General features: G+C 43.4%; 3 protein-coding genes across 4 annotated transcripts; 2 read left to right on the forward strand and 1 right to left on the reverse strand.

Annotated features, from left to right (window-relative positions):
* Positions 1–758: 758 nt before the first annotated feature.
* On the forward strand, positions 759–4,664 carry tlr1 (toll-like receptor 1). Its single transcript, XM_031858208.1, has 2 exons — positions 759–896; positions 1,541–4,664. Exon 2 carries the CDS (start codon positions 1,548–1,550, stop codon positions 3,951–3,953), a length of 2,406 nt encoding a protein of 801 aa, XP_031714068.1. The 5' UTR covers positions 759–896; positions 1,541–1,547; the 3' UTR covers positions 3,954–4,664.
* ints10 (integrator complex subunit 10) lies at positions 4,219–11,797 on the reverse strand. Of its 2 annotated transcripts, XM_031858209.1 has the most exons (18): positions 10,481–11,797; positions 10,278–10,345; positions 10,089–10,192; positions 9,831–9,970; positions 9,653–9,734; positions 9,436–9,576; positions 9,112–9,286; positions 8,824–8,993; positions 8,597–8,736; positions 8,322–8,475; positions 8,044–8,126; positions 7,462–7,617; positions 6,561–6,669; positions 6,176–6,255; positions 5,881–6,043; positions 5,657–5,750; positions 5,301–5,369; positions 4,219–4,780 (listed from the first exon to the last, which is right to left on the reverse strand). In XM_031858209.1, the coding sequence occupies exons 1-18, from the start codon at positions 10,607–10,609 to the stop codon at positions 4,624–4,626; spliced, it is 2,214 nt and encodes a 737-aa protein (XP_031714069.1). In that variant the 5' UTR covers positions 10,610–11,797; the 3' UTR covers positions 4,219–4,623. The 2 variants fall into 2 exon arrangements, with proteins under 2 accessions (XP_031714069.1, XP_031714071.1); XM_031858211.1 differs by lacking the exon at positions 5,301–5,369.
* LOC116389500 (solute carrier family 25 member 51) lies at positions 11,198–14,374 on the forward strand. Its single transcript, XM_031858215.1, has 2 exons — positions 11,198–11,367; positions 12,780–14,374. Exon 2 carries the CDS (start codon positions 12,853–12,855, stop codon positions 13,780–13,782), a length of 930 nt encoding a protein of 309 aa, XP_031714075.1. The 5' UTR covers positions 11,198–11,367; positions 12,780–12,852; the 3' UTR covers positions 13,783–14,374.
* Positions 14,375–15,430: the final 1,056 nt, after the last annotated feature.

Here is a 15,430-nt window from a genome sequence, read left to right on the forward strand (position 1 = left end):
TCTTCTTATTCAATTTAGCTCCTCTTGCTATATGAGTAACAGTCACTGACCAAAGTAAACAGCATTGCTGCTTGACTAAAAACATTGCTGGGAAGTGTATGTTTGTGTGACTGTCCATCTGTCTGTCTGTACACACACTTGCCCTTAATAAAGCCTCACAATCACAATAAAAGAAAAAGGCCCTTCCTCATCCTTCTTCATTAAAGACAGTGTCAAGAGCTGTCTAGAGTAAACAGTGCAGTTGCCCAGGATACCCTTTGCTTCAAGGCATTAGCCGGATAACTTAATGGAGTTGAAATGGTCATTTACCACTCAGACTGACCTCAGTGTGGTCGCTATGATACTGAAGAAAAGACGCCTGACAACACTGAGGGGCTTTTCAAAACACCCTTACACAGTAGGACATATAACATAAATATGCGTGACATAGTAAAGAGAATTGTCAATAGTTTGGTATGTTAGTGACAAAGCCCCTCAACACTAGGTTTGATTCAAAACCAAGGCGGAAGTAAAATAACTTTTAAACAGAGTCCAACAAATACCAGCATGTAAAGAACAATGTGTTATACAAATCAGAATCAGAATAGCTGAGATTTATATAGCACTATAAATACAGTAGTTCCCTTTAATAAAGAGCTCTTTGCAGTAAATAAGGGAAAAGAGGATGTACGAGAAGCCGCGATTGGTTTGACAGTTGCTGTCATTTCCATTTCTATTTCCTCTTACCGCCGTTATTAATAACTAACATCAGCACAGGTTGCATCAGAAAAACGAGCTGGAGCAACAGAAGAAGCTGACTGCTGATTGTTGTCTTTTGATCGGACTGCTTTTGATTGTTGGTGAACCTTTTTGCACATTTTTGTCACCAATAACAAAAGAAAGTCCATCTGACCTCGGTAAGTACACTCCTTTTTCTGTCTGTGTACTAGTAATGGTAGGATTTAGTTGCAATTTTATTTTACAACCATGCTGTTTAGATTGAGATCCCACTGTGGCCAAACTAGTAGAATAATTAGTCAACACAGACACAACAAAGAGTCTGAAAAAGCTTTAAAAAAAACTTTAGAAACAGGATGATTGAATCCATCCACTAAACTAATGCATTTGCTCAATTCAGTATTCAAAATCTGACTATGGATTAAAAGACAGGACAAATAAGAAAAAAATAAAACAACAAACTACATCTTACCCTCGTGAAGGTTTACCATTCTGTATTGTTGAAATGGTTTTAGAGAGGTTTACACAGAATATTTTGTCCATTATTATTTGTTTCTGTTATTTTGTCCACCCCATTTATATCTGAGGGTAGGCTAATTAACAGGCACTCCTCCATGTGCCATGTAACACATTTCACCACAAACTACATCCTTCATAATGAAGTTGAATCACACATCTCTAAAACAGATTCCATAAAAACGGAGCCTTCCTACAATTTATTGCAGGACTGTTTTATTAGACTGCAGCACTTTTAGCCAGGTGTACCTAATAAACTTGCAGCTGAGTGTATGCATGAGACCTTTATTTTCTTACTTCTATCCAGACTAACAATGAGGCCGATGATCGCTGCCCTCTGTGTGGCAGCCATGTTGATGGGACTCCAGCGGAGTGCTTCATCCCCTGACAGCATCGTAGACCGCTCATCCAAAAACCTCTCCTCTGTCCCAAGAGACCTGCCGCAGACGACTGAGCTTTTAGACCTGTCATGCAACCACATACAGCACCTTCACCGGGGAGACTTCAAAAACACACCCCTCCTGAGGTTCCTCAACGTTTCCTGGAATAGTTTGGAGGACATCGATCCAGAGACGTTCCTCGACACGCCACTTCTGGAGGATCTAGACCTGTCACACAACAGACTGAGGAACCTGTCGGGTCAGCGGTACCTGCTCCACACAGAGAACCTTCTGGTACTGAATTTAGTCTGCAACAACTTTCTCACAATGACACTTGGCAGTGAGTTCAGATCCCTGGTAAAACTGGAGAGATTAGCTCTTGGAGCACAAAACATCAGTAAGGGGGATTTCCTGAATATTGCTGGAGTGAAACTGCATACACTTACCCTTTCCCTGGAGAATGAACAGGGTTATACAGCAGATAGCCTGCAGGATGTCCATGCTCAGAGGCTTCAGATAGCCTTCATTAGTTATCAAATATTGAACCATCATCTGGTTTCTGATGCACTGTCACTCTTTGATGCCGTGGAGTTGATGGATTTGAATGGTGGCTACAATAACCTGAGTAAGCAGCTGAGCGAGAGAGTAGGAATCCTCACATCTCATCTTTATCTCACCAACATATCAATCGACTGGAAGGACTTGACTTGCTTTGTAGGTGCGGTCCTGCGTACATCAGTCAGTCATCTGACGGCCTCTGATGTGGCCCTGTACAACCTGCCTTTTAGCGACAATGAAACGATCCAGACGTCTAAAATGAAGTCCTTCAGAGCCATAAGGGCGGTGGTAAAGTCTTTCATCTTTTCACAGGAAGCTGTTTATGACTTTTTTATCAACATGCCGGTGGAGAGTTTAGCAATCGTTGAGACTTCAATCATACACATGACATGCCCAAAGTATCACAGTCCTATCCTCCAGCTGGACTTCTCCAATTGTGCCCTATCCGACTCCATCTTCTCCAGAGTGGAAGGTCAAAAAAGTCTTGAATGTAAGAATCTGGATAGTGTGAGGAAATTGATTCTGGTAGACAACAATTTCAGGAGCCTTCAGATCCTGAGCAAACGGGTGCAATTCATGAAGTCACTGCAGCATCTGGACCTCAGCATCAACTCCCTGGTTTACGATGGTCTCGGAGAATGTGTCTGGCCACTAAGCATCACCAATATGACTCTGTCGTCTAATGGTCTGACAGCTTCCATTTTTAAATGTCTACCAAAAGGAACAGAGTCACTAGACCTCCAGAACAACCAGGTTTCTGTGATACCATCGTCCATCTTGAAACTGGAAAATCTTTCATCTCTGAATCTAAATGCTAACAGGCTGCGGGACCTCCCAGTATGCAACGGCTTCCCCCTGTTGAATGAGCTTCTGCTCAAGTCAAATTCCCTCCATGCACCAACTATGAACAAGCTGGATAGCTGCCCCAAACTGAAGACCCTGGACGTCAGTTACAACCCCTTCACCTGCACCTGCGCTCTGAGGAGTTTCATAAGTCTTGGCATCAAGTCTGAAAAGAAAAGTCACACAGGAATTCAATTGTTGAGCTGGCCATTGGGCTATTACTGCACCTACCCAGAGGCCTTTAGAGACTGCGCCTTGAAAGACATCACCATCTCAGAGGTCTCCTGTAACATCGGCCTCCTAGTTACCACCATCTTGTGCCCAGCAGTGATAGTGATTATCGCAGTTGTGATCCTGTGCAATCGTTTGGATGCCCCCTGGTATATGCGCATGATCTGGCAGTGGACCAGAGCCAAACATCGCGCCAGAATGCGTCACGTTCGACCTGAAGAACTGGTGGGTGTCGAGTTTCATGCTTTTGTGTCCTACAGCCAGCATGACGCAGACTGGGTGCAGAATTCCCTCCTCCCAAACCTTGAAGACACCGCAGGAGGGCTCCGAATCTGTCGCCATGAGAAAAACTTTGTGCCGGGAAAGACGATCATTGAGAACATCATCGCCTGTGTGGAGAAGAGCCGACGCTCCGTGTTTGTGCTCTCTGCTCACTTCGTCAAGAGCGAGTGGTGCCATTATGAGCTGTACTTCGCCAGCCACCAACGCCTCGCTTGGGGCACGGACAGCGTTGTGCTGGTACTGCTCGAGCCTCTGCCTCAGTACCTGATCCCATCCAAGTACTACCAGCTGAAGTGCATGATGGGCCGGCACACATACTTGGAGTGGCCTCAGGACAGGGCCAAGCACAGGCTGTTCTGGGCTAACCTCAGGGCTGCACTACAGGCAGACCTGCCCAATGCACCAGTGACAGAACTAGAGGAGTGAGTTCGGAAGGAAGACTTACAGAGGAAGAGAAAGTGTGAAGACGATGTGTGAATTATACTGAAGTGAAAGTTGGAAAGAGGGTAGGAGTAAAAACGTGGGTGCTCTGGAGCGAAAAAGAAGTGTGAACATTTTCTAGTATTCTTTCTAAAACACATAAGCATACTTTCTTGAGCTATAGTGTCCAATTTCCAATTGTGTACTATGAGATGAAGATAAACTGACTGCTTGTAAGCTTGTAAGATAGAAATCATTTGGCAATTCTTTCAACCATTTAGAGGACATTTAATGGAAACATTTATATAAACTAACATTTCAAGTTTGTAACAAAAACAATAAACTTTACCGAAGAATATCAAAAATGTGTCATAACTGACTCCACAAATGTCACAATATGATTGAACCACTTCAAATATGGTTGTGCACAACTACACACGTACTATGTTAACTTCATGAGCACTGTATATTCAGAAAACCAGTATTGTTACCAACTCTCTGAAAAGAGAGATCTGCTTTTAAGGTAAGGAGATGTATTATTTTAAGAGTTCATAGATGGATGATGAAGACATGAGAGTTACAAATGTGTCCTGTGTCCTAAAGTCAGTCCAGCTGCATTAAAACGATGCCTGGAATATCAACTATGAAAAAAGGCTCAAAAGTCACAGGCCAGGTGTCAAGGAAGAGACTGGATGATCATGATCTTCTCGTTGATGCAGAAACGGTGAAGCACACTGTACAGGTTCTCTCCACAACGCGACACCTGCCTCTCCATGGCCAGACGGAAATCTTCCTTCACTCCCTTGGTGATCCCACGAGTCACGGTGTGGTGTCTGAAAAAAAAAAAAAAAAAAAAACAACAACATAGGATTAAAAACTACAATGAACACAAACATACATACAGTCAGAGATGTATTATTATGACATGATTTGAGACTGAGGTCTATGCAGTAAATACAAAATCACAGAAAAAGTATGTTGTTGTTTTTTTCTTACATAAATCAACCATTCAAGATTACACAACAAAAGTCTCATCATCATGAATAAAAAAACACATAAAACATGTTCACAAATGAAATGAGCTCAAGTGTTATGAAAAGGTAATAACTAAATTGACTGCACAACAAGACCAACATCATCCTCAAAGAACAACAACAACAACAACAGTGATGAGCACAGAAAGACGAGCAATGGCTCAAACAAACAAACGCCAACAGGAAATCAAACTACTTCTGGATGTAAAATGACCCAAATCAAAACTGGAGGGATGACAAGCCTTGAAGTTGGGAATGAAGGGAGGGTGACTGGTGTGGGGGGGAGGGATGGGGCTGTGGGAGGAGGGGCCTGGGGTACCTGTCCATCGTCTGCACCCCTTGTAGCAGAAGGGTATTTAACTCCACCCCCAGGGCAGGACTAGGGTTCCTGAAGGACAGCAACATTCAACAACTCTGTCAGTGAGGGTGCATTTAAGTGTCTTAACTTCTACAGCAATCAATGAAGGAGTTCGATAGAAGCTTTGTTTTTAACCGTAAACTCTTTCTAACGTCGCTCCGTCAACAGCATTTTCAGTTCAAAGTACATTTCTACCCACAGGCCGTGTCTACTTAACATCGTCAATCAACATCACTGTCCTCTTTAAAAACAGCAACAGAACGGGAGTGCGCAGAGTCACGATGCAACTAAAACGTTTGTGAATGGGACGCGCTTACTTGATCAGCATTCCCTGATTGGGCAGGAACTCCAGTTGAATCCTGCCGCCTTCTGGAGTACGCAGGTATGCAAACTCCTCCAACATGTCAATGTCTGACAAAAGTCATGAGCTCATGGAAACTAACATCCAAGATAGGAGACCACACACACAAGGTAACCACAAAGTCATTTGTCTCTATACATTTTGTCAGGCTTGTGTGAGTTACACAAAAAAAAAGGATACTGGTGACATAGTTGAAGAAATTCTCATACTGAAGACCGCCTTGCTGACAGATCTTCTCCACTGCCTTTAAAAACAGCATCTCGCCCTGTGGCCAGTCGTGCTGCAGGAGCACCACCACATGACCGAGGGACAGGTCGTCACGGCTGTCTGTGAAGACACGGAGCTGATCGCACAAAATGAGAAAAAGAGAAAGTGGGTTATACGAGGGTTTAATACCTTAATAGTCTTGGAAAAAATGGATCGACACAAATAGTGACAAACCGTGCATTTCCACAGGCTTAACTAGTTTATGTACCTTGAAGCAGGCGAACATCAGCTGGAAACAGAAAGGTAACACAGCTTTGCTGGTGCAGGGAAGCAATCTCAGGTCATTACCTAGATATGACAAAAACACACAACAGTTATACATTTTCTCTGTCACACAATAACAGTAGTTTCAACAAAGAGAGTCGTTTCTCATTAATATGTACATTTTATCAAAGGTAACCTGTGGTTTCCTTGTATTGATGTTGAGTTACTGGTCATAACAATCTGTCAACATACAGACGCACGCAAAACATTTTTGGGATATATTTGCCAAATATATGAAACCATTTTGTGCGACAAAAGATGTATATTAGATGTCAATTTTACATAAATAGTTAAAAGCTGTTCACAGGTGGGAAGCAGGAAGTGTTTACCTTTCCTTATTTTGGTCTTGACTCTGCTCTGATCCTCTGGAGTCTTAGTTGGGTCCAGGCTCGGGGACATCAGACCCCCGACAACATCAAGCAGCTTCTCACAGGCCATCTGATTAACACACACAGTACAACACGTGCATCACATGGCTGGACAGGGCAAGGCTATTACACCAAATGTTGTAAAAAAATTCAATAAAATATATTGTCTACATTTTGTCACTTGTACTCTAAATCCTGTTGTCCGTGTCTTATGGATATCTTTTTACTGGGCCAAAACCTGTTCTGAAAATTGTTGGTATAGAAAATTCAGGTATGCATGTCAAATTATGCTCAATAATAAAGCTTTGCATGTGATAAGCGTAGAAGCTTTGGAGCAAAATAAACACATATCAGTTAGTCAGAGTGGTTGAATTAATAAGTATATATGTACGTCTGAACATAATCTCTGAAATTTGAACTCTGCTGCAGTTGTGTGCTTCTAAAATCAAATTAACTTTGACGCCACCTGCAGGCTAGATGGGGTTATCGATTCATTCTTGGAGCATGGCCCACAGAGCAGTATGTTTTCTATAATAACACCAAGCAAAACAACCTCCTCCGTACATTACAGTGCAATAGAGACATCAGTATAAAACAAGATTAGAACAGCATCTACAGTAGTGGCATTACAGAACAGAGACTGTACATCCATTTGAAAAGGAATAGTAAAACAATTACTGCTCAATACAACAGTACAACATAATATATTTGGGCCAGGTGTGTATTCACAATATGGGAAAAGGGCCACACGATGGACTAATGCAACAACAACATGAGTGTTGTTGTTTGTTTGTTTGTTTGTGTGTGTTTGTGTGTGTGTGTGTTTCTTTTTGTGTGTGTGTGTGTGTGTGTGTGTGTGTACCCTGTACTCTCCCAGTGCGTAGTGGCAGGACGCCTGCTGTATGAGGGCCCTGTGGTGCTCCAGACTGGCCTGGCCCGAGGGGCTCTGATGTCCAGGCTGAGGCTGCTGCACTGCAGCCATCTGGTGCAGGCTAGAGAGGGCCTTACGGTACTGTCCCTGGAGACACACACACAAACAACTAATGAGGCACATGGGAAGAGATTCATTTTAACGTTTATAAATATCTCAGTTAGGAAAACTATATATTGCCATCAATTCCATTAAATTTACCTCAGTTCAATCGACTTGTTGTCAATAGTTGATCCATAACCTCCATTTGCCCCATTCATTAAATATTGTATACATTAATATATGTTATTATTATTATAATATTTATATATTTATCATAATTATTAATATATTGCTACATCTTGTCTGTGCTGCGCCTCCAATTACTTTCCTCCTAGATCGATAAAGTTAAATTAAATCCAGTACAAAGTGATTAAATACTTTACAAAAATAAAACGACAATAAAAAGGGCAGCAGGTGTCTTGTCACAAACAAATAAAGAAAACATCATAAATCATCAGAAGTGTTGCTTGCCTGGTATATGATCGTGTCAGTGAGGAATATTCTGAACCACAGCCAGCTGTCCGTCTTCCAAGAGGCACAGATCTTCTTGAACTCTGTTAAAATGTTACAAAAACAAATTATTAAGACACTTTTCCTTAATTCCTTAAGTTGCTCTAGAGAAAGCTTTTATAAGCCATAAAAATACATCTGCAGCTGTTGTGGTTTTCAATCTATGATATAGTGTATGAGTGACTGGACCCTGTCTGAGTAAGAAAATAAGAACACGTATGAACAGAAGAGGTGTTTACCGGTTTCCAGGCCATCATGGGAGTGAAGAAGGTCCCAGCTTTCCCTTGCTGTGCGAAAGCTCTCCAGAGTCTCTGACCAGCTGGGCATCTCAGTCTTGTTCACCAAAATGTGTCGACTGCGTCCTTTTCCCAACCCTTCCTCATCATCTGAGCTCTACAATGACACGGACACAACGGAAACACACCACAGTCACCTTCTTAATAACACATAAAGCACAACCTTGCACAGTTTTTTCTGGCTAGAAACATCAAAATGATTTCTGATCTGTACTCACCATTGTCTTATCTCTCCCATCTGCCAGTTTGCGTTTCTTATGTGCATGTTTCACTGCTCCCCTTTCCACGTCCACATCATTATACACCGAGCTCAAATCCTCTACAAGGATCCACGGCCCGGAGCTCAACGCATTCACACCTGCCAGACATAAACCCACCGTTTGATCTTTTGACCTTTTAATGAAAAGAACTAGAGTTAAACGAACAAGCAAAGACGGAGGCTAACCCTGGAACAGTGCAGGCTGCACAGCTAAGACGTAGAGGAAGGCGCTGTGGAAGAGGACGAGCGCGGAGCAGATGACTACTTGACTGCAGCAGCGGGACTGCGTGTCTCCTTCCAGACTAGGCAGGTAGCGACACAGCTCCTTCACTCTCTGCAGCATGTCCACATAACTCCTAGAGCATAAGGTACACCCAAAAAAAGAAACATGGAGTACAATTCAACAGCACCTCAATTCAACAGCCTCAAAATGACCAACGTTAGATCTGAATGACATGCAGATGGATGGACTACCTCTGTCCCATGTCTCCCTGCCACTCGCAGCGCGCTCCAACCACAGCGAGGATATCCAACAGTCTCTCCCAAGGTTCCGCTACCACTGACGATTTTTCAGACAGACCGTCAATCACATAGCGCTGGGAGCCACGGGACACAGTGGGCGACTTCAGCGAGCCACCTTCTTGAGAGCCTGAAACAAAGAACAAGAGGAGCAGAAGGAAATGTTAAGACAGGCAATGAACAGAAACAATATGGAGATAGACCCCACAAGAAACCTTGAGGTGTAAAGCATCACACTGAGTTAGCACTAAGAGCAACATGAACACAGTGCTGCTTTACCATGTGTCTGTACATCAGGAGAGGGTCCACGGGTAACATAGCCGATGTAGAATTCAGCTGCTTTCAGCATGTACTTCTGCATCAGGCTGGCCGGTAAGCGCATGTCCATGTTGTTTATGACCAACGGGAGGACATCACACACTGTAATAATAAGAAATAATTAGTCTGAAAGTCATTGCCTATGAAAAGCAAGTTTTATTGAGAGTGTTTCACTCACCAAAAAGTTTTCTGAAGCAGTTGACAGGCGTCTCCACATTCTCTGATGCCTCCGCCTCCAATAGTTTTTCTCCTAGATTGACCTAAACATACAGCAGAAAGTTAGCAGGGACTGTTTATAGTTCCATGTAGTCGACGTTCAAATGTCAACACACAAGGGCTATGATATTGTTACTTACTCCGTGTTGAACCACAGACTCAGGAAAGCGCTTCAGAAGGAGGAGCAGCATCTCGGCCTTCTCCAAAGTGTTGAAACATTGCTCTGTGGCTTTCAGTAGCATCTCACACTGCACACGGCCAGGCAGTGTCTCAAAAAGCCCTGGGGGAGACAAACACACACACACACACACACACACACACAAAGATAGACACTCTTTAAGATTTCAAAACCAACACTTCATTGTCACACTCCTGAGAGTAAGTTAAGCTCCTCTCACCTCGTAGAAACTGTGCATGTTTGTCCTGAGAGTCACTGCGGAGTGCAGCTGTGATGACACAGATCTCTCGCCAAACAATGGGCTGATCTGGAAAGTTAATGAACCTAAAGAATGGACAAACAGTTAGCTTCCGTTAGGTCAGAGTCAGTAACACTTGTACCACAGATTAGATCCTACACTGTAACTCACATGTCGTACAGCAGTCTCCCTGCGGAAGCTGTTCTCTCTGCATTGCGTTCAATGATGTACATTTCATACTGTGAAAAGATGTCAACAATGCACTCATAACAGAGGACCCACACACTTCAAACACGTGATGATGCTCGACTGACTGGTACAAAAATGCATGTGCTATTATGCTATTATCAGCTGATACAAATACGTAATGTTACCTGTATGTTGAAATCTGCAGGGTAAAGGGTCCTGGCAGTTATGAGCCAGGCTTTGGCCGCACAGGGATCATCAGAGACCAGCTCCCGGGCTGTCTTCACCAAAAACTCGCAATCTTTTTGCGCTGACATTTCTCATGAATCTCGCTTTCGGCCGCGAAGGCGACAAAACTGAACCCACGTGCAGTTCAGAAAACAGTTTAACGCATATAGTTGTCTCACGAGGACATGTGCTGTAACAGTTAACGTTAGCCAACGTTAGCGTTAAGCTAAAGACAGCTGTTCTGTGCAAAATGTAAGAATACAGCTAGCAACAAATAGCTGACTATCACCTGACATCTCTGGTGCAATTGTTCAACAGACCAGGTCCTGTTATTCAATTACCTCGTATACATTTACAAAACAGTGAATATTAACAAAAAAAAAGAACGACAAAAAACAGTTTTGAAATCACCAGTCAAAGCTAAACCTCTATTTACCGACACCCGTCTTTAACGTGACGACAATGACGTCACATCACAGTCGTAAAAATGTCGCTACATCCTGCTTTACGACGAGCAAAAACAACGCGGAAAAAACGTCCGTTTTTGCGTTTTATGGGTTTAATCAAAATATTTCACCACCAACATAGATAATATCCACTATTGTACAATACAATTAACTAATAGAGCAAAGATGAAATAATCTCTAAAAAAAGCCCGCTGTAGACCCATCCATATGCTCTCAGATCTCCAGTAGTGCGCATGCGCTTCAGATGCGTTTTGCTGCGGTCACCTGCTGCTGCTGCTGGGGCTACAGACACGACCTACAACTGTGCCCCAGTTACCTTGCAAAAAGCTACAGCACTCAAACCTGTCCGGAGACAGGACAGCGTCTGGCGTAAACGGCAGGTAAAGACTGATTAATGAGCCGATCTGTTGCCTGTTGCTGTCAACGAAGTCTACAACCAGTCAACAACATCTCTGATTATGCTAGACACTTAGCGTGCTAGGCTTACATGTAGTTACTGTGTAACAAACAGCCGTTATATCCGAGCCTGTTCTCGTGTTCTCTCTGTACAATAAACATCTGATCGACTGTTTCTACCACAGCCGACGAGACCCAGTCTCTAGCTAAGTTGAGCTAGCTAAACAGACTAGCAGTTGGGTGTCTAGCTATTGCGCAAAGCTAGCCCGTCGCTTACTTGTTGTTGCTTTTAGCTAGCTATTCATACAGTAGGTTAATGTCGTGTTCTTGTTGTATGGGCCTGTTCAGGGATGTTAGGCCTATTGTGTCCGTCTGACAGGGAGCATGCTGGGACAACAAGCATGACACGACAAACCAGTTAACAGGAAGCATTACACAGAGGGCGTGTCTCGCGGAAGATTGAGTTATGGAAAAAGTATCGGATGATTACATAAGTGGTGCATTTCGTCATCTGCTCAAATCTGTTGATATAGTTAAAGTATCAATATCATAATGTGGTTGTTTTTTAAAATCTGATCTAATACAATTTTAATAAAATGCAGTATAGTTCAGTAGTTTCCTGTGAAACGTCATGGAGGTAGTTTGTTGTATAAAGTCTTCCAACATGGAGCTAAAGTTACACCTCAAAACTAAAATGTTTGAATGAATGTACTGTACTTTAAACCCGAGGAACTTCTGAATTACATAACTCTCAGAGGTCAGTTACAGTAGCCATGTGGCAGTGTGGTTTGTCATACAGACCTGAAACTGTGTCAGTATTTCTGGAGTCATATTTTGGTTGACTTGCTGTGCCCTCTAATGTCCTTGCCTCCTTGGTCTATATTTAGATGACTTGCTTTATGTGTTTCAGGTATTTAGAGGATATCGCTTTCATTTGAGCAGATTTTCTGTTACTATTGTTTGTGGTAGGCTGTGCCACTAGCTTCTAATTCAAAAAGAGGAAAAACTAGATTAAATCTTTTATGATGAAGTTTAATATGTTGCATCAAATGAACAGACCTTGTGTCTTCTCCTGCCCCGTGACTAAGCTGACCTTTTCCAGTCTGTCAAGTTTTGTATCAACCCTTATCGGTGGCTAGTTGGGGCAGCAGTTTAATCTGTTTAAGGCTACATGTAGCATGAATGGGCCATTTAATCTAAACCCCAATCAATATATCTCACATGTTGGCAGATATGCAAGAAATTGTGTTATGTTCAATTCAATAGTGTTGTTGTAATTTTTCTAGCAAAGTGAATGTTGTGTACGGCGGTCCCTCCATACAGAAGCCATTCAAATAATTGTAAAAAGATATTGAGGATTAATAGGCATGTCTGATATGTCCTCTTTCTTTCACAGGCTATATCATTTACAACAGAGGGCGGTGCTGATGTGATGCTGGAGCAACAGGCTGCGGAACACTGAGCCTCCCATGGCTGTTAGCACCATGGACTCTGAGTCATCCCGGACACCTCAGCCTGACCTGGCTAAAGGAGGCCGCTCCCTGCTGCTTGCTGGATCTCTGAGTTCCATGCTGGGCACTCGAGGGAAGCACTACGTCTGCGGCTCCATTGCAGCGTTTACTAACATCGTGGTGACTTTCCCCATCCAGAAGGTGCTGTTCCGCCAGCAGCTGCACGGCGTGTTGGCCACTGAGGCGGTGCGGCAGCTCCAGAGGGATGGGCTGAGGAATCTCTACCGGGGCCTGCTGCCCCCACTGCTCCAGAAGAGCACTACGGTGGCCATCATGTTTGGCCTGTACGAGGACTTCTCAAGGGTCTTACTAGACTGTGCCGCTGGCAGCGGTGTGCCGCAGCTGGTCACTCGGAGCTTTGCCGCGGCGTTGGCAGGAACAACGGAGGCTATCCTGATGCCGTTTGAGCGTGTGCAGACGCTCCTACAAGACCATCGGCACCACGGGCGCTTCAACAACACAGTCCACACCTTCCGGACACTTCTGACCGAGTACGGTGTCAAAGAGTGCTACCGCGGCCTGGTGCCCATAATTCTCCGTAATGGCCCGAGCAACGTGCTCTTCTTCGGGCTACGCGGGCCCATTAAGGAGCAGCTCCCAGAAGTCACTAGCCGGTCCGGTCACGTGATTAATGATTTTGTGTGTGGGGGTGTGCTGGGGGCAGGCCTCGGCATCATGTTCTACCCATTAAATGTGGTTAAGTCCCGGGCTCAGTCTCAGGTAGGCGGAGCCTTCCAGCCTTGCAGGGAGGTGCTGCTAACAGTGTGGAGAGAAAGGGGCGGCAGTGTGGCCATGCTCTTCAGAGGGGCCCACCTCAACTACCACCGCTCACTCATCTCCTGGGGAATCATCAATGCCACCTATGAACTGCTGCTGAAGCTCATGTAAGAGGGGGGTTGGAGATCTAGAGAGGAAGAGAAAGCATTTAAAGGGAAAAGCCTGCTTGGAGTGATGGAGCCGGTTTGTTGAGGAGAAAGGAAGTCATAAAGTAAAGCTGATGTACTTGCTGAAATTGCACTTCTGACAGGGGCCAACAGTCAGTTTGAGATAACCCACATGTCATGACTATTTACTGTTCAAAATATTATAAACGAGACGCACGCTTTAGCCTATACACAACGTTTGCCAGGGTCCAATTGAAATGCCCTTGTTTGCTCTCTGTACAAAATAGTTTTGGAGCAAACTGAACTCCAGTGCTTTTTTTTTTCCACACAGTTTCAAGCAAACGTTACTTGACTGGATTAACTGTGTCTTCGTTCGTGCCGTGTGCTGTGGTGTTTTGTAGACAACATCCGTCTGTTCGTTTGACCAAGAGCATTTCCTCTGTGAGGCTGTATTCTGCCACTTGACTGAAACTCTTTTGTACTTTTGACTATTTCAATTCTCAAGGAGTGTGTACTGACTTGAGTGTTGGCCGGTTTGTTTCTCATCATGCTCCATCACCACCAATTCGGCCTTTATGTTTGTGAGATCAGAAGGCTAATACTTAAAAAACATTGTTGAAATGAGTATCGGTGATGATCGAGCTGACACACGCAGGCTATTTGAACACGTGGTTCATCTTTGCCAGTTGGAGCTGAAATGTTCAGCACTATTTGTCATGGTTTGTTTTATGAAATGCTACTGGCATGTATTATTTGGGTTTTTTGAGAAGTGCCCATTGATGTCACTAAAACACATTTATTGGAAAAGAGAAAATAAATGTTTAATGTTGACTTCAGTTGCAACAAATTATCCCATAAAAAACATTTGGTCTTTGTTAAAGATTATTTGTAAGAATACCGTTGCCATTTAAGAAAAAAATAATTTTGATATTAATTGTCTGCGCCTTTGCTGCGTTTGTTTATTTTTGGGCTCTTCATTCATTTGCTGTACAACTAAGTGCTTCTCAATGTTTGTTTACTTGTTATGAACTTTAATGTCACTTGGTTTAAACATGTATTTCTCCCTCTACTCACACTTTATCGTTCCTTCTCTCACGCTTGCGCTCCTCTCTGTCTGTAACATCTGTTGACATAATGGGCTCAGATTTCAAGCTTGAGTAGATACTGTCACCGCGCAGCAGCTCTCGCTGGGTCCGACAGCCCGAAGAGGAAAGGCATGCTGCCTGGACAGAGAGAGAGAGAGAGACAGAGAGAGAGAGAGAGAGACAGAGACAGAGAGAGAGAGAGAGAGAGAGAGAGAGAGAGAGAGAGAGAGAGAGACTGAATAGTAATGGTGCTGAGAGAAGACCGGGGCAGAGGGTAATATTCAGTGGCACAAAAAGCTCAAGCTGCCATGTAAATGTATCACTTGGCCTATTTCTCCAATTCTTTTCATTTTGATTGTCCACCGCGTGTCGTTTCCTGAGCATCTTTTTAAGATCTTCCAGGGTTTCCTTTTTCAAAGTAAGAATCAAATTTGGATTTGAAATTGGGACACCCTCGCTACATTAATCAATGCTGTTCATAATTTCCACTTTTCCTGAAGCACAAGTCTCCAAATCACTAAGAAAATGTCAAATGAATAATTGCAAACAAATGAAATGTTTCAAAAT

This window comes from Anarrhichthys ocellatus, unplaced genomic scaffold (genome assembly GCF_004355925.1).
Source record: "Anarrhichthys ocellatus isolate YVR2014 unplaced genomic scaffold, GSC_Weel_1.0 scaffold19, whole genome shotgun sequence".
NCBI classification, from domain to species: domain Eukaryota; kingdom Metazoa; phylum Chordata; class Actinopteri; order Perciformes; family Anarhichadidae; genus Anarrhichthys; species Anarrhichthys ocellatus.

Bases quoted from the DNA above. Each gene is read 5' to 3' on its own strand.
- tlr1 (XM_031858208.1), top strand. From the start codon at position 1,548: ATGAGGCCGATGATCGCTGCCCTCTGTGTGGCAGCCATGTTGATGGGA.
- ints10 (XM_031858209.1), bottom strand. From the start codon at position 10,609: ATGTCAGCGCAAAAAGATTGCGAGTTTTTGGTGAAGACAGCCCGGGAG. The intron at 7,618-8,043 runs GCAAGCAACACT...GTGTGTCTCCAG, and splicing joins CTGACACGATCATATACCAG to GGACAGTACCGTAAGGCCCT. The intron at 6,044-6,175 runs GTACATAAACTA...TTGTGCGATCAG, and splicing joins TGATGTTCGCCTGCTTCAAG to CTCCGTGTCTTCACAGACAG.
- LOC116389500 (XM_031858215.1), top strand. From the start codon at position 12,853: ATGGCTGTTAGCACCATGGACTCTGAGTCATCCCGGACACCTCAGCCT.